The sequence below is a fragment of the Coccinella septempunctata genome, chromosome 9, assembly GCF_907165205.1.
Source record: "Coccinella septempunctata chromosome 9, icCocSept1.1, whole genome shotgun sequence".
NCBI lineage: Eukaryota > Metazoa > Arthropoda > Insecta > Coleoptera > Coccinellidae > Coccinella > Coccinella septempunctata.
In genome coordinates, this window is record NC_058197.1 from 15,997,634 (window position 1) to 16,021,252 (window position 23,619).

Consider the following 23,619-nt stretch of genomic DNA (forward strand, 5'->3'; position numbering starts at 1 on the left):
AAAGGCAACTAAGATCTAGGAATCAAAAGTATTCAAAACTTAAGGTATCAAAGAAATCAAGTAATCGTTTATATTTTAAGGAGGAAAGCGCACCAATATGCGCCATTTTTCATTGTACTTGTTTTTGAAGAGAAAAATAAGCGCAATAAAAAAATAATCAGAATACAGTACGAAATTCACTCCGTATTAATAGGCCCCTAGAAAACCTAATCTGTCTATGACCTAGACAAACGTCTCTGTAAATAAAATTTCTCTGTTGCAATTAATCCAAATTCATAGAACTTCTCAACGTGTCCCCACCGAAGAGAAGCAACAGAGACGCAAAAGCGACACAATTTCGACATACAACAAGCAGAAACTAGTAGTTTTAGTTATTTTAACACCCGACACTGAAAATAAAACATTTCATGAGATTATCGAACATGTTCAGATGAAATTTTAAAAAATTTGGACTCCAAAAAAATCGAGGAGGACCTATACAAAAAATCTACCATTTGCGTTGGTTGAAAGTTGTACCAATGGATGTAATTTCATTAAGATTTTTGGATTCCCTAGAAAGAAATTCCATTTCACGATAATTAATTATGGGCATAGATAGCACCTCCACCAAATATTTATAAGAGAAACTCACGTTTTAATAGTGAAATAAACGCCTCTCCAGTGTCTATTTTAGAATTCTTCCACAATATAGACGGTTAGAAGTTGCAACCTGTTCAGAATGATTCATATGTGCTAAAATAAAAATGTTTGAATCTTACATAACATCAAAATCCTTACTTGTCGATTCAATTACAATATAAGCATCCCTTTTGCTGTTTTTTGAATAAGACTTAATTTCTGTTACTGATGAGACGGTCAACTAAACTTGAAATTCTTTTGAATCAAAATTTCGAATTTTTTTCGTATCTCTTGAGACCACAGAACAAGAAAATATTCGTAACATAACCTCCAACCAAAGAACTCAAACATCATAGATTATTTAATCTATGATTGAATATGATAGGAAAATGAATAAATAAAATACAACAAAATATCATATTTCTCTTACACAATTAACAAGACCACTGGTTTAATCAAACTTAAAAATATATACATGTGTGCTTTCGCATGGAATGTTGTAAAGTTATTTTAAATAAAGAATTCTTCACTTATCGATGAGAGCTTGTATACTGTGAAATTTTTGTGACCCATAGATGGCGTAACCGACAAAATAGTGTTAATTCATCCTCAGCTTTTGAAGATATCCTGCTCAATTCCTGCAGGATGGTGGATCCACTATGCAAAGAAAACAGCCGAGATACAAACCTGTTCACTTTATATATAGGGGAGAGAAAATCCCCCATTTCTAACAGGTACAAAGATGTACGCTTGTAGATGTCAAAGAGGCTTGCGTTGCACTGTGTCCTCAAGATCTATTGTGCCCCCATCAGAGCTGCGTTATCTAGCTCGTCATCCAGTTCCAGAGGCTGGGATAGCTTCTGAGAGGCTTCTGCAAGTCCAAAGCATTCTTGCGTTGTCTAGGCATTCTGCAACCTCTGGTTCTCCTCCGTCTTAATCTTCTAGACCCATTCTCCTGTGAGGAATCCAGCAAGCAGTTTTGGCATATTCTTGCAGATACTTCTTCTCTGGTGTTCCAGTCTCAGAAGATTCCTCTCTTTCGGTTTCTCCCTTTCTTATCGCTTTTTGGTCAGTGAAGAAGGAAGACAGGATTTTCTATGTCTGAGGAATATCGAAAGGACAAGGGTAGTAATAATCTATTTTATTTTTCAGAGAGTTTTTACACAAATACTGTACATGGTTTTTATGTCCCGATAAAATTAATCTATGTAAGCTTTTCTAATTCGAGTTTACTGAACAACCTTGAATCACAAAAATAAGAATACGAAAAATCATTTTTTTGACTAAGTATCTACAAGGTTTATTGAAAAAGCTGTACACAGTTAACGGGCGTTTCCTGGACATACTTCTTTCTTACGGATACAACGGAAAGAATCTGTAAAAAAATCGTTTAATATCGAATAATTCAAATTGGAATCTACGTTTATTTAGACATAGAGAATAGACGGAGGAATACCTACTTGCAGATTCGTTCCCTTCCATCTTTCTACAAATTCACACGTCTCTCTGTCTATTCTCCATGTCTACGGTTGTTTTTGTTACCTTATACTGGGACATAATTTCCCTTCGGAGTATAGAACAACCTTCCAGTTCCTAAACGACGGATGATTTCTGACAAAAGAAGTTTCTTTTCTTTCTGGATTTTCTGTAAAATGCCCTTGTTCTCCTGTGCTCGTCTGGACAAGTAGGGGAGAACTTCTTTCACAGGGCCGTAGGGGATATATTTGTATGCTGAGTATCCTGACTGACCTGTGAAGAAAATTAATTTTTAATATCATAATCGAAGTCGATTGTCAGATCAAAGAGTTCTTCACCCTGTATATACAGGGTGAATCTTTGACTCGTACAAAATTTCAACAGTGGATTCTTGAGGATAAAAGAAACAGGTTTTTCCTATACCGTCTTGTCTTATTCGGCCCTGACAAAAAGATGTGGCCATTTTAAGTTTGCATAATGAGCTGTGCCACCCCTGGAAACACAAGGTTTCCTTCAGAATAACTAGCTAGATCTGTGACTCTACAACTCTGTGGATCTTTTAAACAGAGTTGCATTCAGTCAAAGTACCCAATTTTTCAAATTTCACAGATATTTCGATTACTCGAAAACGGCGCATTATACGAGAAAATATGAAGAATACTTTTAGTTTATAGAACGCTCAAATATTCATTAGATAGCGTCCAACTTAGTTTCAAGAGTTGGGTTCTTTGAATTTTTGGTATTTTTATAATGAGAAGACATGGGCGATATCTTGTGTTCGAAAAAGATCAATCAAATAAATAAAAAACTATATTGCTACTAACTAAAAATAACATTTTTCTTGGTTCTTCAACAGTCTGTATATTTTAAACTGAGCCGATTTGGAAAAAATGGTGAAGGAAAAAAGTGTTTCTTCTGACCTCAAGAATTAAAATAACTGTATGAGTCAAAGACTCACCCTGTATAATACAAGTAATTCTTCAATCAAAGATTCGGCGTAGCTGGTTTTCACAATGAAAAATACTGCAATGATCGTTTATCCGAAAAATTGAGATCATCAAAATCGAAATTGATTAAAACTTCCAAAACCGTTCCTTAGGTTATGTGTGAAAATCTACAATTTGACAAGAGACAGATGTTTTTCACTAAACCCCGCCCACTGCGACACCCAAACCTCCCAAGGTCAAAGAAATTATCCCCGTCAAGGTGATACATATCGTTAATCTTTGCAAAGGCAGCTGTGTGGTCCCACGCAACCCCAAATCACTTCGAGAATAATTTCGGAATTATCATAAAATTAAGGTTAGACACTCACCTAGGGGGAAGGTTATGTAGTCGCACATGCCCAACAGCTGACCGAAACAGATGACCTTCTCGTTGGGCTGGATGCCCAGCTCCTTCATCTTCTCGATGGCGAACCTGACGGTGTCCTCGTTATGGGACGCGACCATGATGGCGATCTTCTTGTCCTCGCCCTTGTCCTTGAACTCCTTGATCCTCCTCAGGCACTCGGACAGGGTCTTGTGGTACATCTCGGACGTTTCCTCGAAGTTCGGGTTGGTGGGGTCTTCGTAGCCCAAGGCGGCCGCCCTGGCTCTTTCCTAGCGAAATAATCACAGAAATAAGATACCCCCCACGCCGAGTAATTCACGACTCCTCACCTGTTCTATGTACGCGCCTCTGACTAGTTTGGCGCCGAAATAAAAGTTCTGACGTTTGGCCTGTTCCAAATCGGTGGACACCTCATTGAGGGCGTTCTTCAGGTAGCACTGGTAGGTGTTGAAGACGATCGCCTTCTCCTTGTTGAACTTCCTCATGAACTCCAACGTGATACGGGCTATTGCTGGCTGGAAATAGGTCTGTTCGGCGTCTACCATGATGCGCACGTCCATCTCTCTGGCCGCGCTCACTATCGTGGTGAGCCTGGAAGAATCACGTTCATAACACCTACATAGAAGGATAAACACCTACATAGACCGATAAACCCACCTCCTGATCATGTTCCTGAACATCTCCTCCTCCTTGGGCGACAGATGCTTGATCAGTCTGACCATACGGCCTTCCTTCAGGTCGGGTATCCTGAAGGTGCTGCTCAGTTCTTTGTTGTCGTCGACGATGCCGGACCACGGGAACAGATGGAGGATTCTGACGACAAGAGATACAACAATGTAGTCGGCAACTAAAATACGACCGGTTAGAAAAAATTGAACGAGGACGGGCACACTTGGATGGGTCGGATGATCGACTTTCGATCTGCAACTTGGGCCTTAGAAGAGAATGTTCTTTACGTGGTATCATACCCCAAGAGCACCACACACTTAATAGGAGGAAGTAGGTATCGAAATACAAACGTGGTCTGGGGATAAAATTCGAGGCAAAAAGCACCATGAATGAAAGCAAGTTCTTCACGAGCAATAGATCTACGCGAGCGGTGAGTATTACCTACCAAAGCGTTCGATGGGGGTGGGGGGAGGTAATACTCACTCGTCTTCGTGGTTACTGCACGACAAAAACGAAATAATTGTAAGTGAGAGAAAACGCAAGAGAAAAAACTAAAAACTACTATACAGGGTGAGTCTTTGACTCGTGTAAATATTATAACAGTAGATTCTGGAGGTCAAAAGAAACACTTTCTTCCTATACCGTTTTTTCCGAATCGGCTCGGTTTAAAAGATACCATAAAAATACCAAAAATTCAAAGAAGACAACGCTTGAAATTAAGTTGGACTCGATCTAATGAATATTTGAAAGTGTTGTAAAATAAAAGTATTCTTCATATTTTCTAGTATAATGCACCGTTTTCGAGTAATTTGATGCTCAAAAATTAAAAAGTATCTGTGAAATTCGAAAAATTGGGTACTTTGGCTGAATACAACTCTGTTTAAAAAATCCACAGATGCGTAATGTCATAGATTAAGCTTGTTATTCTGAAGGGAATTTTGTTTCTCCAGAGGTGGCATAGCTCATTATGAAATCTCAAATGGCCATATTTTTTTATCAGGGCCGAATCGGATAAAATGGTATAGGAAAAGTGTGTCTCTTGACCTTAAAAATCGACCGTTAAAACATTTGTTCGAGTCAAAGCTGTATATTGAAAAATCATAATTCTGACTTATCTGTATCTGGAAATTCTGACTTGTATCTATAAATTATGACTTAAATCTTAGAATTCCGAATTGTAGGCAGGTCATGACTGACTTGCAAACCAGAATTCTGACTTATACCCCAGAATTTTGACTCGAAAGTTACAATTCTGCATAGTGTCTCAGAATTTCGACTTGCAAGTTAGAATTCTGACTTGTGCATCAGAATTTCAGCTTGCAAATAATAATTCTGACTCGTATGTAGAAATTATGACTTGTATTTCAGAATTCCGAAGTGTAGACAGGTCAGGATTCTGACTTACAAATCAGATTTTCGACCTGCTAGTTAGAATTCTGACTTGTGTCTTAAAATTCCAGTTTGCAATTCATAATTCTGACTTGAATCTGTAAATTCCGGCTTGTATCTGTAAATCATGACATAAATCTCAGAATTCCGACTTGTAATTCAGAATTCTGACTTGTACCCCAGAATTTCGCAAGTTACAACTCTGACTTGTGTCTCTTGTTTCTTGTGTTTCTTGCTAAAGGAAACGGTTTTTGAGCAAAAAAAAATTGTTAACAGATAGGTGTTAACAATAGATCAGTATTGGCTGAATTTATCTTCGAACTTGAATATACCTGGTGGGCGTGGTATCATGCTGGCATAGGAGAACATCACCAAAATTTTTTTGATTGCCTTCTCGCAGTCATGGAATGTATGCTCTATTCAATTTCTGTCAGTTTTCTGTTTTCTAAGAAAAATATTGCTTTACAGGCCTATATTTGGAGTAAATTATATGAAAAACCCACACTATTCTTGACAAGGAATCAACCCCTGAACTTTTTCGCAACCATTCACTAAAACACTCTATAAAAACGTACAAAGTGAATGGCAACGTCGCTTCTAATCTTGTTTAGATAAAAAACTGATACATCTTTGGCGTTATTTCTCATAAGGATCAGATCTTGGACGAGATCTTTAATTTTGTCTTATAAGTCCACTCACCCTTCCTTGTCGTATGTGACCTTCTTGAGGAACTCCCTAACGCCGTCCATGTCTCTGAAATTGGCGTCGGCGAACTTCTTCTCCAGCATCTCCGGTCGCATGTGGTGAGAGAGTACGTTTCCTCCGCCGCCTACGATGTCCGCCATTATCTTACGCGTCCTCATGATTACTTCTGACAGTTGCAGCTGGAATAACACGGTCGATTGTTAAGATTAAGTAGTAAGAGCCACAAGTTGGCCAGGAGATCAACCGATTTGCCTTGAAAAAACGTCAATAAAACGAGCTTCATAAAAACCTAGGCCCAAAACACTATTCTTCGTCTGACATCGGTTGCTAACCTCACTTTCGTCAAACTGACGTTGACATCTGTATTCGAAAAATTCAAACTCAAAATTCGACTCACCAATAGTTGAGGTCTACCTAAGGCCGTGAGTTTGATGGCTGTGATGCCCGTTCCGTATGTTGAATCTGGAAACAAAGAGAAAATTGTCATTTCTCCGAATATATCCAGCGATAATATCCCGATATCTGTACGAGAGCAACGCAAAAAAAAAACAACAGATAAAATGCAATAACATCACTTAAAACTTCCTGAACGTCCACAGAAATACTTACTTGGTATAGATAGAGCAAGAAACTTGAAAATAAAAGGAAGTGGAAGACACCTAACGTCCAGTTTCATGATCAAATTTAAAGTCCCTTTAAACTTAAAGCTTCCTTCAGTGTAATTTTCAGAAGGGTTAAAGAAAGCTTTAAAATTAAAGGGACTTCAAGTTTGATTATGAAGCTGACAGTAAACTAAATTTTGGTTTACGAGAAAAAAAATTAGGGCGTGATTTTCAACTACTACGAGAAGTATGGCTTGAGAAGGGTTTAAAATATGGAAAAAGTGGATACCTGACTGTATTTTTTTCAAACCTCGCTATTTTTCGACTTTTTTCTGTTCACCTCTTAATATTCTTTTCAATTGTTGATGACGGACAGAAATGATGCTTACTTGGTTACTTTACCTTGTCGAAAGTCCTTGTGGAAATCTAGGAGAAAAACCAAAAAAAGAAAATTACAACAAAGCACACAAATAACTACGACACAGCCCAAAACAATCGGCAGACTTGGACGTAAAATCTTCGTAGAAAAAGAGGGAAAAATAAGAAAGTAAAATTAGACAAGAACACATTAAAGTACGAAAGCGTTGGGGTGACACTAAAAAACGTTTTTTTTTCCATTGTATAACTAAATTCCGAGATACGGGACAGAATTCTGACATTCCAGTCGAAACTCTGAGACACAAGTCAGAATTGTAACTCCGAGTCGAAATTCTGGGGTACAAGTCAGAAGTCTGTTTTGCAAGTTAGAATTTTGACCTGCCTACAATTCGGAATTCTGATATTTAGGTCAGAATTTCCAGATACAAGTCAGTATTATGATTTTCAAGCTGGAATTCTGAGACATAAGTCAGAATTGTAACTTGCGAGTCGAAATTCTGGGGTACATGTCAAAATTCTGACCTGTGCCTCAGAATTCCAGCTTGCAAATCATAATTCTGACTTGTCCCTCAAAATTCCAGCTTGCAAATCATAATTCTGCCTTTTATCTGGAAATTCTGACTTGTACCCCAAAATTTACTTTCAGAATTCTAACTTGCAAGTCGAAATTATGAGATAAGGGACAAAATTCTGACTTTCGAGTCGAAATTCTGAGACACAAGTCGGAATTCTGATTTGCCTGACCTGTCTACAGTTTGAAACTCTGATATTTTGGTCAGAATTTCCAGATACAAGTCAGAATTTTCAGACACGAGTCAGAATTTTGATTTTCAAGCTGGAATTCTGAGACGCAATTCAGAATTCTAACTTCTGAGTCGAAATTCAGAGATACAGAACAGATTTCTGTCTTCCAAGTCGAAATTCTGAGACACAGTTCAGAATTGTAACTTGCGAGACGAAATTCAGGGGGCACAAGTCAAAATTCTGACCTGTCTACCATATGGAATTCTGAGATACAGTCAGAATTTCCAGATACAAGTCAGAATTATGATTTGCAAACTGGAATTCTGAGGCACAAGTCAGAATTCTATCTTCCAAGTGTTTGAAAATGAAATGGTGGGGGTGGATTGATTATTTTTTTTTAAATAGATCTGTGAAAGAGAAAGAGAATGTTGGGCGAACTTTTTGGGGGTGACTTTTTTGACAAGGAATCAGTCCTGGAATTACTTTATATTCTAATACAACTTCCGAAATCATGCGTTTATATTTGCAGTAGGAAAAAGACTTCTTAGTCATATGTCTTTGTCAGTTTCTCTGACTCCCGTTCTTTCGGCGTTCATCTAAGAAAAACGGTAACAAAACTGCCGGACAAGCACTCCCGAGATGGCGCAGCATCCCACAATCTCTCCTTCCACCGCCAGAAACACGACCACGTCAACAGATGGCGTTAGTGACCCGCTTTTATGAAGGATTCCGGTGCACTCACACGGGTATATAATTATTATCGAACGCACCGGCGCGTTCAGCCAAAAAAATATTGGTCATTATCTCTCGAGAAGCTTTGGACCCTGAACCCTCCTTTGGTCTAAATTTAACGGCACCCGAATATTTGGAAAGGACAGAAAATTGGGCAGAGGTTCATCGACGATGACTCGACACCAATCTCGTAATACCCCTCGGCGTAAAGGGCAGCGTCATCGAGATTTTAATAAAAAAGGAAAAATGTACTGAGGTAGATCGATCATTGGATCATTCGTTGATGAAAGTGTCTTCTCTGAAGGCGATGTAATAATTTTCGAAGAATGACACGTTTTATCATCGTATGCCTACTACGACGAAGGACTTTGGCGCACGCGCATCGGGCGACGAGAAGAAAAAATATGGTTCTTTCTTGAATTTACCTTTGATGGCTGCCAGACATTTGATGAAGGTTTCCATGTTCCTCTCGCACGTGGCCTCGTTGAGGTAGAAGTAGGTACGGGCCGACTGTACCTTGTAACGACGATCCGCGAACGTCCTATCTACGTGGTATTGTTTCAGGTCGCCCTTTTCGATCGTATCACCGGACTCGGGAACCGATGCTCTGAAAAATTGTGGACAATAATTAGGAAGACGCTCGGGCTGTGGGAGAATCTTAAGGCCACGCGATAAGCGTTTTACGCTCGTTCGAAACTGCTATTATTGTTATTATCTACTGGCTGGTTCCTGGTCTAATTTCGCGAATGCCTATTCTTTATTTTCAAACATATCTCCTACTTTGTAACAGTAATTTTTCTTTTCGAAGAACAAAACACTGTAAAAACAAAAGTGCATTCGATTACCACTAACTAATATTCTTTTAAATTGTTATAGAAAATAAGAACAGAACTTTAGACTGGAGACTAGACGAGGCGAATCTTTATAAAAACCTCTCTATGTTGATATCGTGGTCTTTACCACTTTTTATTGGTAAAGAATTCCTTCTACCTCCCTGAACGAAGAGCAAATTGATTTTGTGGCGAGCAAGGGGCGAAAAACGATCGAAATACTCACTCGACCTCAAGTTTCTCTGCTTCTTCCTGCGACAAATCCTCTTCAACGGAGTAATCCAGGATCGGTTTCACTCCGAACGATCTCAGTCTCTCCAGGGTCGGCCTTATGCGTATCTCGTCTTCGCCGGCCACGAAATGGCCGTAGAATGTACCCCGCATCATCTTTATGAAGACCTTCTCGCCGAACACGGCCTGTGCCAGTTTCATGAGCTGAAATCGAAAAAGGGGAAGATTTAAAATTGATTGCAACCTTTATTTAGGCAGAGTCTTGGATATTATGAACCAATTTTCCGCTAATCGCCTCTCCGAATAGATGGTGACCATAGTTTCGGTCTTCTTAGAATTCTTCAGAACAACAAAACTCCCACCGTCTTTTGTGAGAGATTTAAGGTGTAATCATTCGATAATTATCATTATAGAAAGAAAAGGTACCGTAACAGTACCTTTCTGAGGTACTGAGTAGTGCGTTTCTGAGGTAAAGTCAGAATTCTGACCTGCGTACAGTTCGGGATTCTAAGATTAAGGACAGAATTTAAAGATAAAAGTCAGAAATTACGATTTTCAAACAGGAATTCCGAGTCAGAATTCTGAGATACGGAACAGAATTCTGACCTAGAAGTCGAAATTTTGAGATACTAGTCAGAAAACTAACTTGCAAATCGAAATTCTGAGATACGAAACAGAATTCTTACTTGAAAGTCGAAATTCTAAAATACTGAGCAGAATTCTGACTTCGAAGTCGAAATCCTGAGACACAAGTAAAAATTCTCACCTGCCTACACTTCGGAATTCTGAAAAACAACTTACTAACAAGTCGAAATTCTGAGATACGGAACAGAATTCTGACCCAGAAGTGGAAATTCTGAAACACTAGTCAGAATTGCAACTTTCGAGTAAAAATTCTGATTTGTAAGTCAGAATCCCGACCTGCCTACACTTCGGATTTCTGAGATGCATGTCATAATTTCCAGATACAAGTCAGAATTATGATTTGCGAGCTGGAATTCTGATACATAGGTCAGAATTCTAACTTACAAGTCGAAATTCTGAGATACGGAACATAATTCTGACCTAGAAGTCGAAATTTTGAGATACTAGTCGGAATTGTAACTTTCGAGTCGAAATTCTGATTTGCAAGACAAAATTCTGACCTGTCTACACTTCGGAATTCTGAGATACAAGTCATGATTTCCAGAAGCAAGTCAGAATTATGATTTGCAAGCTGAAATTCTGAGATACGCAACAAAATTCTGACCTAAAAGTAGAAATTCTGAGACACTAGTCAGAATTGTAACTTGCAAGTTGAAATTCTGGGGTGATTCTGATTTACAAGTCAGAATTTTTATCTGCCTACACTTCGGAATTTTGAGATACAAGTCATAATTTCCAGATACGAGTCAGAATTCTAACCTCCAAGTTGTAATTCTGAGACACAAGTCAGAATTCTAACTTGAGAATCGAAATTCTGGGGTAATTTTGATTTGCAGTGTCAGAATTCCAAACAGACGGTGACCATAGTTTCGGTTTTCTTCGACCTCTTCAGAACCACAAAACTCCCACCTCGATAGAAATGGACGAATTAGGAAAATTCCTAAACTAGTCGTCTTTTGTGAGAGATATAAGATGTAATCATTTGATCAAGGTACTGTAACAGTACCTTGTCGTTCATTCTCAAATCCTATACGAATATCGAATACCACGTGATATAGATTTACATACATTCTCTCGGATACGAAAGAAAAATACACAACTGGAAGTCTAATTGTTGCCTACAGTCGAAACCGAATATCGTCAAGGATTTCTTGAGGTCGGTACACGTCACGATCTCACTGTGAGACGTACGTCTCATAATTACGTTCGGTTTTTACGGGGAAAAACGTACAGGTGCGACCAACTGGGCAAGACGAAGTACACTATCCATCTATGTACCTGTATTCGAGGCGAATACGCGAGATACGTTCCCGCTCAGCGTTTCGCCCAATTGGCCGGCGCCGAGCACGCGGTTGGCCGGGTTCGGTTTGCACACCCATCCCAAGGTCGGAGGTGTGCGCCTGTCTCGCTTTCCCATTGGTGTCGGACGATGTGACGTAGTATCCGTTGGGAGAGAGCGCAACGCTTGTAATTATCGTCATACAGACGGTGTTATCCGTCAATTTCTGGATTTAACGACGGAACAAAGGTAGCGGGGCTCGGTCTTTGAGATAAAACATAAGAAAATTATTTTCAGATATACCCACGCCAGAAACAGCCTTCTTTGAGTCGAATCGCTCTGTGAGCGCTGCCAACCACAGACTACTCACCCAGTCTGTGCTGCCCATACACATAGAGAATTGGAATGTGCCTTCCCTTTCCATCTATGAATGAAATACGGTCAAAAAAAGTGACAGAGAGAAACTGAACGTCGGGCATACAGTCGCCTTTTTCTAGAATTTTGATTGGACCGCACTCACCTCTATGTGAACACAAAAGAGACAGGTAAAGGTCGTACATTTCGATCTTTCTATAAAATAGCCAATTTCATGCTGGCATTGCTCAGTCCATGTCTCTTTGTCTATGTTGCTGCCAACATAACTTCTGTCAAAACCGACATAGATCGTGATATCGATTGTTTAATAGACATAGAGCAATAGCAGCATGAAATTGGCTATTTTATAGAAAGAAATGATAGTGACGTGAGTGTGGAACAATCAGAATTCTAGAAAAAGGCAACTAGCTTTCCTGATGTTCAACTTCTCCCTGTCACCTCTTTTGACCGTATTTCATGCATAGATGGAAAGGGAATGCTATGTCCTATCTCTATGTCCATGGTCAACACCCCGTGATATTCATAGGTAACCTAAAGATGCGCAACTCTCTGCTCTAATTTAAATCCTTAAAAGCGACATCTATTGGCTTTCGCCCGCAAGCTTTTATAGCTTATATCTCAGAATTTTTTTCCCCGTTGAAAGTGTCGTTACTATTCGGGATAAGCGTAGCAATCATATTCTTCCAACCTTGGGCTCCTTATCAACTGACTAGACCAGCTGAAAGTCTTTTCACGATCCGTTTATCAGTTATCGCAACTGACACGGTCGCAAAACTTTATTTGCGGCTTCTGCGGAGGTAGCTGTGCCACAACGGTCACTGACCCACCACGTACCTGCGGCTAGCAGATATACCGGGACGGTCCAGAAAGTACCAGACCAAAAGTGACTAACACAAGACGACATAGGAACAATAACATTGAATTCTGAAGGTTGGGGATTCTTTGGTTGTGGATGGAACTTTCGTATCCTATCCGTGGCTCAGTGGCAGAGCACTCGATAGGCAATCATGAGGTTGCGGGTCTCACTCCAGGAAATAATTTTCCAGAATTTAATGATGATAATAACAAGTGTTTCCATGCAAGCCCTCGTACATACAGACCTCAAACGTCCGATGAAGGTTTCCACGAAACGCGGGGGACATCTGGCGCCTAGTGACGCATTAACAGAACCGCTCGCTACTATAGTTCGATCGTGAATGGGCCTCCAGTTTGGTCTAGCTGGGAAAGCGGTCTTGGAATTCTGCCAGCAGCAGCGTTTCGATATCCGCATTTCTAGATTTTTCGGCACAAGCGCTCACTTCACGACCGGTCGGCGGAAAAACGAATTCGCTTTCATCGACGAGATACGGGGTGGCCACTGCGATAGAACACAATCGTCTATTTCGGTATAAAATAGGTGGTTAAAGAGTTGAAGACAACGATCGTTCACGAAAAGACATCTGCGAGTAGGATATGGGAGATGACCGGTAGCCAAGCGCTATGTGTACAACACGAATGTGTAGTGGAATAATATGGCAGTCTTAGTAACACATTTGAAACACAGATGGCGCTCACATCACTGTAGTCGCTTCGTTTTCCATCTTTCAACTCTAAAATCTTTGGACAGGGGTAGATGGTAAGAAGGATTCGACTCATAGAGCTAAGAGGAGTGTGTTTAGCCTACGTATTTATGAAATTAATTCCATTAAGGTTTTTTTAAACGTAACATATGAAATGAATCACATTTTTTATCGTATAGGAGCGGAAAATTTTCCAGAGGAATTTTCATCACGAGGGAACCTCTCTGGCATATTACCTAACGCGTAAAACTGACGTGTGGTACGTTTCGCAACCGTTCAAACTCAGGTGACACCTTTGGAAGGAATATCATACGAACAAATTTATCAGATTTCGTTCATCTCACGATTATACGTCTATATAATTCAGCGCGGTATAAACCCGACATTAAAAAAGGTATTGCTAGCGAACCTTGACACTGATCGTCCGTGAAACATTATCATCTATGCAATTTATAAATAACGCTAGGAAGCTGCCTGGATCTACGCCCAAAATTTAAAGATTTATCGTCTACTAGATGCAAGCCCGATCTCGCTGTAGCAACCATTATTGTGGTTAAACACTCAGGAAACTAATAAAAAACGTTACAACTATCACAACATTCGGATCAAGTTTATACAAGGTGTCTTTCATATGAAATTTTTGTTTTTGAGAAGTCCCTTTTTAGATACAGCTTCCTAAAGAAAAAATAGGGGTAGGCCCACGAGCATAAAATTGAAAATTTCAGAAAACTTGACGACTGTTCAAACTTCGGGAATCTATTTCCCGAAAGCGTTCACGATTTCGATGAAATTTTGTGGGTTGGTTTGGGCGAGGCCTCAGATTGTTTTAATTCACAATCTATGTCGGTAGGTGGCGTTATAGCCGATAAAAGTGATTTTCTTTTCAACGTTTCAACGGCTGATCATTTTCAATGAAATTTTGTGTGCAGGTTCAGATGAGGCTCTGGATTTTGACAAAAAATAGAGCCAAGTAGTGTAGGACAATCAATAATTCATTTTTCATTCATAAACATAAATTATTGTAGAAGACAATGGTATATTTGACACTCCCAGGACGGTTTTTCGATCTACATAGGTTTTTGTACTCCGCACAAATTCCTATCGTCCTGAATAGGTGCAATTTGTTACGTTTCACCTGATGTAAATAAGCAGGATCGGCCAGTTTATAGGGCAGCAACGTTTCGACGAAATAACTAACCCATTCACCGTTAATTAATTGACTCTCTATCAGAGGCGTCCAGTTATCAATTAACAGCGGTATACAATCCACGTAAATTAGGCACTGGTATCCCCGAGGAATATTTCCTTGCCATAAATATGGATTTCGACGACCTTCGACACGCACGTGGTCGAAACCGGGCATTTTCATCACTGCTCGGCGAAAATTTACCGTATCATTATCCGAATTACCCGATCGTACGATATCCGAAAATTGGCCAAATTGTAGGTTCGGTTTAAATTTGCGCAGGGTTTTGAAACAAACAAAATTCGAATGAAGAATAAAACTAAAAACCAATTAACAACGAAGAGAATAAAAAGACAAGAGAAGAGGTAATACTGATAATGGAGAGTGTATAATATTTTGTACCTATTATTCGAAAAACGCGAGCGCTTTGCCATTCTTTGTTCGAATGATTGAATAAAAGGAATGACCGACTATGATAATAACCAACAAATCATCAAAGATAAATTACATAATAATGGAAAAATGTTATGGAATACAGGCGAGACGTTTGTCCTTAAATTACACTTAATAACACATATTATACCTCTTTTCCTGCATATTTCACGGTCTGTACGAACAATAAAATAAGATATGATCGTTAGACGGTATCGTTTTCTGACACATCTTCAACGATGTTTGTACTCAATGGATTTTTTTTTATTTCACAATATTCTCCATGTTAAAGAATTCTGAATATGTTTAAGAATTCTAGCATTGACATAATAATGATTTCTTTTCCAGTTTTCATCTGGCATGATGAAAATTGGAACGTTTAGAAAATAATCAACCCTTAGGTGAAATTTGAACTTTTCTACCCCTCGTGAGGGTCTACTAACGGAAATAACGTATAGAAATAATGAGAAATACTCGGAAATTCTTCGCATATCCATTCTAAATTAGCCGGCATGGCAACGAACTCTTCCGTTCCACGACCGACGTCTATCTGGGCGTAGCGGCGTTGAAAGCTTGCCAAAACCAGAGCGTCGCTTAGGGGAAATACGTATTATCGATTAAATCCATAATTCCCCTCGTTTTATGCTCACTTTAGGCCTAACCTAAATCGGGGAAAACGCGACGAACGAAAATTTCTTCCGAGGGTGTTCAAGAAGTTATGAACCGCATCTGCGAAATACATTAAATCTCAAGTCGCACTTGTTACTTATGGTTAGCAGTGTTCTAAAGGCTGCAGATAAATAATTGCGCAAAAATTTGTTCGACTTAAGACCAAAAGCCCTTGTTCAATTTAATGCGAATTAGAAAAGGGATAGTAGAAATCAATTTTAGTATGGCAGGTGTACCTGCACTTTGGCAGTATACTCTGTTATTATTTTTTCTTCAATCTTTAGTCAGTTAGGTGCTGTTTTCTTTTTCGTGCCCAATTCCAAAGGTAAATTATTATTGAACGGCACGAAAGTTTCTTATCGCTTCGATGCATTCAAATCCCAAAAAATTATATAACTATCTTTTCAACAGAACAATTATGCATAAAACTATTTTGAGCATCAATCTCGCGGTCAGCAGAAACGTTCAAAGGATAGGTTGATTGATGCGGGGTATTTTTAGCGAGTTCATATCAAAGCCAAGTCAGCTGTTCGTTATCTAATCTGACATATCCACTATCAAACTCGGGAGCAGACTGAACGTCTGTAGATTCACAACCGTGACGCAACAATTTTTCAACATTTTCTCTTCGTTCAAAACCAACCAGTCAGCGCAAACTCTCGATTCTAGGTCACAAATACGTGAAGAAAGCACATAAATAACAATTCGGCATAATGAAAGAGGGACCCCTCATAATCGATTTATGGTACCTGAACGCAACCCCTGCTGTTACTCTAACCTCAAGAACTGACAACTTCCGAACACCCCATAAATCCGCCTCTATATAATAAAAACGTCGTCGTCAGAGACTTCCCTGTATATCCGAGGATCGCCGGCTATGCTTTGAATTGCATAACCCCAAGAAAAGACGAACAATTCCCGACCTACACGCGAAAATCGATAAGGCAGCCAGTGGTGCCAACATCACCCAGACAATTTCCCCAGAACTAGATCGATTTTTGAGTTTGGGGTCAGTACGTTTCTACCACGAAAAATGTTACATAAATCGATAACGTAACATCGTGCGGTTAAGGGACTCACCTAGAGTCACATGAAATTCAGAAGGAACCCATAGAAACCAGGAAGTGATTCAGGTTAACCTCAAAATTCACAAACACCGAAATTGATATTGAAACGGGTCGAGGGGAAAAGTGGATAAAACGTGTTTTATCCGTATATAAAAGCGACTCACCTTCATGTTATGCTCCACAAGGTAGTCGAAAGAACATAACGCGTAGACGAGGTATGCCCTAATGAGCTCCCAATTTGTTTTACTCTTGAAGGCGGCTCTTGCATCGCTGAATGAGACATCGAGGGTATCGGAAAATTGTGCAGGTTGCACCTGGGTAGTGGCTGCCGTCGTATAACAGGTAGAAGTGGACTTCAAAACCAATTTATTCACATCAATCCTACCGAATTTGCCTCTTTTTAAGGTACCGAACAAAAAACCATACTTTTTATTCGCACTAGTATTTACCACAGATCGCAATAAAGCCATTACACGTTGAATTGAGTTTTATCCGAGAGTTTCGTGCACTAGTAAGAAACTATTAACGATGTATAGATGTTACGAGTCGACTGAGCAGCTACGACGGCCAAAATAGAACTGGATTCACCTCTCCACACCTCCGACCGGACAAGTAATTTCGTCTGCTCTGACTCAGAACGCTGTCGACTGTCGGTCTGAATATTTAGTTCTTTAGTCCTCGGCACATGGCACTACTGGCGGATTTCGACCAATCGGCGGCTGCAATCAGCGCATACCTCCTCGAAACGGCAATAATTCTTCGGAATTTACAACTTTTCGCTTCAAAACACGAAAAAATCTTCTGGTATTGTTTTTCAAATCGGAATTACGATTTGACCAGAGACGTCTCTGATTTGACGTTGATCGCCGATCAAAATCATCGAAACGAAAACTTCTATGAAACATACACAGATTGTCACCATAGAGTTTGTCAACGGAAAATTCAGTGCGGTTTTCCTCGAAATTATTCAGGGAAGTCGAATTTGACCGTATACAATCATCGAATCGCATAGGGACATAGGCGTATCAGTCCGCGGGGAAATAGGACAAGAATTTAGACCGAAATGGGTTGATTCGTTGAAGTTTTAAATGAGGAACGTTTATATTTTCATGTTTTTAATTCAAGGTTACAATAAACATGATGAGAAATATCGCAAAAGAATATTTTTTTATATATGTAACATATTTAGAGAAATTTATTAATTTAAAATCTTCAAGGTTTTTATTATATCTTCCTCGTTAAATCCAACATAGATATGCACATCAAAAATATTATTATACAAGTAGCAGGTACATACAAAAGCACTTTTTTTTCAAAAATATCGAAATGTTAATTGAGATTTATTATTAGCGAATGCAGTTTTTAGAGTTCCTATATCTTATTGCTTAAAGAACGTCTTTTCTTCCTAGCCGAGGAATAAACTGACCATAATCAAAAGATATAAACAAAATGCGCCAAACTTGTTTAAGTATTAGATAAGGAAAATGAAAAATCAAAGATATGTTGTAGGAACTCGTCTACCTTTATATTTTTGATCTAACTGATATTTTCCATCAACTTTTCAATGCAAGTTATCGATTTTTAATGAGTTTCTTCAAAATCCTGGTGATAAAATGACTTTTTCTCTGAGATATTCAAAGGAGATAGGTGCCCATTTTTGTTCCTCCAGTCGCGTCAATGAACTTTGAAAAAATTATTGAAAATTGGCGAAAATTTCACTCTCAAATAACGTGAACTTTTTCCATTACAGCCCTTCCCTGATAAGTTTCTACCTTTATTTTTCAATATTCTTCATGGATCTTCTCGGTTTTCTAGGTTCTAAATTCTAATCTCACTTCCACATCATTTGTGCTTTCTTATCGTTAATTCTTCATTTCAAAATACTCTTCTTTTCAAATATATCCTACGTATGATATGGAGAAAACAATTTCGAACAAATGGATAATTCAAAATATTCACGATAAATTTACTGCGCTATCTATATCTTCAGTCGTTAAATTTTTAATTGTTATGATAATGATATACCTTCAATTAAACGAACTATGAACTTGATGCGCTCAACCCAACGAATTTTCAAAAAAAAACCGACTATTTCCCGCCGCCCAAATTGAGAAAACCGAAGTTGAGAAATTTCTTCCCCTCCTGAGCGCCCTTCGAGTCCACGTTCGGGTCCTCGTTCAGTTCTACCTCCCTGTAGGCCGTGGGGTCGTCATCCCTGCTGGAGCCGCAGCTCAGGTCGAAGGACTGTCCGTTTTGCCTCGTTCGATTGGACGCCATCTCCGAGTCCTTATCGTCGACCATTGATGATCCAATGATCGGCTCTTCGCTCTTATCTCTGTTTGTATTCGACGGTCCCGTATCGCCATTGGTCCTGGATCCGTTCGCCTGCGATTGGATGAAGGAGATGTCCAGACTTTTGCCGAGCTTCGATTTGAAGGCGTTCGTCAGGGATCCGTACGAGGTCTGGAAAAGTTCTACTTGGTAGTGCCGCATGGTAACATAAATTCACGTATATTATACTCCGTTCAAGAATTATTGACTCTTGACTCCTTGGGCGGCTGTAGAGGATAGAATTTAAGTTGGTATTTACAATAAACACTGAACCACATACCAATGAAATAGAGAAGTCTATGCACCGAACGAAGATATTTTGAATTTCGTGCTGTGTAATGGAGCAAATTGAGAGAAGCATAAATCTTGAATGCAGATTCATTTGCCCCAATTTGAGTACCTATATATTCCATTCAGGTACTCGTCTAGGTTGTTAGTATACTTAAGGCCCGTTTGCACCAATCCCCCTTAAAAGGAGTACTTAACTAAGCCTCGTTTAAAGTTAATGGACGCTTAATTTTATTTCCAGTTGCACGACTGTGGCTTAACAGAATCTTAAGTAAGGGGCCCTTAAGTTTTTATATCTAGTGATATTTCAGTTTTTTCTGGTGCAACTACATCCTAGTCCAATAATGCCATTTCATTGGTTGACCGGTTGCCGATGATCGTTGTCATTTCATTGATAACTTTATTGTCCTGTCAGTCAGTGTCAAGGATATTATTATAATTTATAATATTATCAAAGTGTAACAACTTTTATTTGTTGAAATTAGCATTAATATTGATAATGATAATGATTGTCAAATAAAAGGTACCTAAGTTCATATAAGTACAACACTTTCTTTGTGAGGTCTTGAAGAAAATGTCCTTATTGCCCTTGTTAGTACGAATACGGTGAATGATTGCTAAGCAGGTGGTGGTAATCTACGAAGGGCACTCAACTTCTCAACAGAAGAAAAGAGTTTGTTGCTAACTATAGTATGATTTGTGACACCAAATTGAAAATTAAAAAACATTGATGGCAATACAATAAAGGCAAAAGAAAAGGCTTGGTATTCAGTAATGAATTCATTCAATTTTCGAAATTCATCAAAAATGGGAAGTTCTGCACCCAGTTCAGCAAATTATTTTGGGTTAAAATCCCGCCCTTAAATACCTAAGTGGTCATTACAGGAGCGCTTAAATTTAAGGCTAGCTTTAGCCATTTAAATGTCACTCAACAGTTGGGGCAACGTAATTTGAGTTAAGGGTTCATTTTAAGGGACACTTAACACTAAGTGCGTTTGGTGCAAACGGGTCTAAGTCCTGTGTTTGAAACTACAGAAATCATTGGAGATCTTTTGTGATCAGCTGCGTTTAGATTTTCGAGTCAATAATTCTTGAATGAACCAGAGGAGGAGAAATGTTTCAATTCCCAACAAATTAAGGTTATGTGGATCAATTCAATCTCATTACGATTTTCCATCATTCACGATAATTTCCAGGGAAAATTACCGATAATTCTCGTGTTAAATCACCTCGTGAACCATTTACCACATAACAATAACTGTTAGTAGCCTCTAAACACCGAGTAAACTATCCAAATTGAAAAGATTGTTATTGGAAACGCGATTTGTTTATTGTTTGCTTATATTTGTTATTTATCGCCTCTTACCTTGAAGCGATTCAGCTTCTCCTGCGTGCTCTGTAAGATATTGTTGATTTCGTTCAATTTTCCAGAAGGAGACCCTTTGGCTTCTTCATCATCTTTCTTGGTTTCCTGAAAATCAGAACAATGCCCAATAATTGAAATTATTATTTTTCGGCATACCCTGTGACATTTTCGATTGTTACAGCCAGAAGAAAGAACATGAGACGGTCGATATCAACAAATGGCATTTCATTTAGAACCATGAAATGAAATAACTTATGAAGCAGAATTTGTATTGTTTCTTATTAACTTTCTACTTATTAACAAAAGCGATTCTCTAAAGACAGGTCGAAACTTTGGATATGATGAACCCATATATGAAGAGATAAGCCCAATAAATCCTACCACTTGAACCTGATTCAACCTGCGAAGGATTGTGCAAAGTGAACAGTCCTTCCTAGTGGGTTTGAATCCATTGAACAGGTTGGCCACGTCCAAAAGTCTCAAAGAATTCAATGAATTTCTGAAGGTGCCAGTCGGCTGTGTGTTAGCAGAAAACAAACGAAGATCGCATGGGCAATTTTACCATAATCATCTCGTAGCCAAAAAACAAGCCGAAAAAAAGACTCTGGCTGTAACAGGTCCAAAATGACGCCGAGTATACTTATTTAATTCCACGTGAACTTACCTGGAAATTTTCCTCCAATTTTTCGTTTTCCATCTCCGCGTTCGTGCTTCTCTCCGCCATATTCTTCAGATATTCATCGTAGGAAGGCGGCGGAATGCCCAAAAGTTCCGCCCTTGAGCACTCATACTCATAACCGGAATCACTGCTCATCTTTAAAGTCACTGATCACATCGAAAAATTCGGTGATAAGCTCATTGAAGATGGTCGGCGCTCAGCCCTTCGCCGAAGAGGACTCGTGAAAATCGGTAGGTTGGCAGCAGTGGACGCGTATCGATTTTCGGCCGTTCTGAGGGGGTGGCAATAGTGGGGGCGGATTCAAACAGGTGAATTTAACCGAAATGAGAAAATTGGGCATTGAAATTGAAATTGAAATTTCAATATATTGTGCCTAAAAAATTTGCAAAATCGGATAGAGAGAGAGCATATGCCGCACTGTGTATCAGTTTATCCGTTTATTCGGAAAATATCCAAATTCAAACCGTAATTCATGCGATCAATATGGTATGAAAGGCTACAGTGACTCTATCAGAGCTACTGCTCTCCATCTGTTAGGGGGTTTCCAAACTCACATTTGAAATGAGATACTTTCTGTATTACCATCAAGAAAAAGCTGTTTCGAGGCTGACAGTTGATAGAAATTGTTACCATAGATAACCTGATTGTTACTGAATTCGCCTAACGCTGCATATTAGGTCCCAGAAAAATTACTTTCCAATATATAATACTGAAATTCATAGGAAACTGGCCTAAGTATAATCACAGCCTTCTAAAGACGGCTGCGGTATAGTCTAAGTCTTTTGAAGATTCGTTCAAATTCCGAGCGTCATCTAGCGACTGCTAGAGGCACCTACAGAATTTTATCAATTTTTCTTTTTGTCCCAAGAAATTTTGCAATTCTTCCGATCGGTATTTTCCGAAAATCGGAAGCCCGTAACTCAGTAACCATCGATCAAATTTTGCCAATCAGCGAACTTAACTGACGCATTTTGAACTTCAAAATTCAACAACCTATATCGTTAATTACTACATTCGTAGTGTAGAGTTGTTTCAGAGCAATTTTTTGAATAAGAAACTTGAAAGGAATGTGATCTTAATCGTCTTACCTTAACCAAACGCGGTCAGTTCTTCCATCGATACTATACCTCCATAATCGATACCATCGAGCTGAAGATCACCTATGAAATATCGGAATATTAGATTCACAACTTTCTCCCGAAACTTGAAAACACATTTCAAATAAGTATGAATTTTCAATGAACACTAGAAGGGAATCAGAGTCACCGACTGAAATTTAATAATTCAAATGCAACAAGTGTCACAAAATTTCGGTGATTCTAATCTGTTCTATGTAACACCAAAGAGGATCTTTAGTATCACAGAATTAACGTAATTAATATGAAATATTGAAATAATTACACTTACAATTTCCTTCTGAATCACGAAAATACAATTCGAATTAGTATAAATAGTACAAAAATACAACTAAGGTAATGAAAGGCACCGACTGAAAAGAAATTATTCAAACGAAATGAATTTCCGTGATTCTCCCAAGCAGTTGATGAAAAACAATAACTTTTTTTCTTAAATCGAATCAAACCAGGGAAATATCAAGATAACTGAAAACTACCTATGAAATATCGAAATAGCAACACTTACAATTTCCTTTTGAATCTTGAAAACACAATTTTAAACAGTATTAAAAAACCACAACACAATATACAAACGATTCATAAACATTGACACGAATTAAAATTAAACAAATGTCACAGAAACTCATCGCCATTATCACTTCTATCATAGATTACAATAAATCGAATTCTCTAATCGTGATTGTCAAAAATATGAAAAAGACGTTTAAACAAAGAAGATATGAAATTAAACCGGAAGAACGAAAGACGACTTCACCTTTTTGACAATTCGCTAACAATGATTTACACAATTCAAGAAAAGGACGAATTCAAACGTCATTTTGGATTTTTCGAAAGTATGCTTGATTTTGAAGTGGCGTACCAAAAAGTCAAAATGGGGACTTTCGAAAACCTAAAATGGCGT

The 23,619-nt window shown here is 38.7% G+C and overlaps 2 protein-coding genes and 1 long non-coding RNA gene across 4 annotated transcripts; all 3 read right to left on the minus strand.

The window, feature by feature from the left end:
• Positions 1–631: 631 nt before the first annotated feature.
• Positions 632–939, minus strand: LOC123320801. The gene is made up of 2 exons (XR_006538805.1): positions 794–939; positions 632–732 (listed from the first exon to the last, which is right to left on the minus strand). It is a non-coding gene; the product is annotated as an uncharacterized LOC123320801 (long non-coding RNA).
• An 805-nt stretch (positions 940–1,744) lies between these two features.
• On the minus strand, positions 1,745–17,739 carry LOC123320201 (proline dehydrogenase 1, mitochondrial). 2 transcript variants are annotated; one of them, XM_044907406.1, is made up of 10 exons: positions 17,083–17,737; positions 9,702–9,910; positions 9,071–9,252; positions 6,587–6,651; positions 6,184–6,368; positions 4,084–4,239; positions 3,756–4,017; positions 3,410–3,695; positions 2,161–2,367; positions 1,745–1,993 (listed from the first exon to the last, which is right to left on the minus strand). In XM_044907406.1, the coding sequence occupies exons 1-9, from the start codon at positions 17,386–17,388 to the stop codon at positions 2,162–2,164; spliced, it is 1,857 nt and encodes a 618-aa protein (XP_044763341.1). In that variant the 5' UTR covers positions 17,389–17,737; the 3' UTR covers positions 1,745–1,993; position 2,161. The 2 variants fall into 2 exon arrangements, 1 of the variants encoding a protein (XP_044763341.1); XR_006538713.1 differs by having other exon boundaries at positions 2,079–2,367; positions 17,083–17,739.
• Positions 17,740–18,671: 932 nt separating this feature from the next.
• On the minus strand, positions 18,672–21,829 carry LOC123320154. The gene is made up of 3 exons (XM_044907355.1): positions 21,568–21,829; positions 20,904–21,008; positions 18,672–19,381 (listed from the first exon to the last, which is right to left on the minus strand). The coding sequence occupies exons 1-3, from the start codon at positions 21,715–21,717 to the stop codon at positions 19,007–19,009; spliced, it is 630 nt and encodes a 209-aa protein (XP_044763290.1). The 5' UTR covers positions 21,718–21,829; the 3' UTR covers positions 18,672–19,006.
• Between the last annotated feature and the right edge of the window lie 1,790 nt (positions 21,830–23,619).

Excerpts from the sequence above, each read along its gene's own strand:
- LOC123320201 (XM_044907406.1), bottom strand. The coding sequence starts at position 17,388 with ATGGCTTTATTGCGATCTGTGGTAAATACTAGTGCGAATAAAAAGTAT. Across the intron at positions 9,253-9,701 it reads GCAGAGAAACTTGAGGTCGA|AGCATCGGTTCCCGAGTCCG; the intron begins GTGAGTATTTCG and ends ACAATTTTTCAG. Across the intron at positions 2,368-3,409 it reads CTACATAACCTTCCCCCTAG|GTCAGTCAGGATACTCAGCA; the intron begins GTGAGTGTCTAA and ends TTTTCTTCACAG.
- LOC123320154 (XM_044907355.1), bottom strand. The coding sequence starts at position 21,717 with ATGAGCAGTGATTCCGGTTATGAGTATGAGTGCTCAAGGGCGGAACTT. Across the intron at positions 21,009-21,567 it reads AATTGGAGGAAAATTTCCAG|GAAACCAAGAAAGATGATGA; the intron begins GTAAGTTCACGT and ends TCTGATTTTCAG. Across the intron at positions 19,382-20,903 it reads AGAAGCTGAATCGCTTCAAG|ACCTCGTACGGATCCCTGAC; the intron begins GTAAGAGGCGAT and ends GAACTTTTCCAG.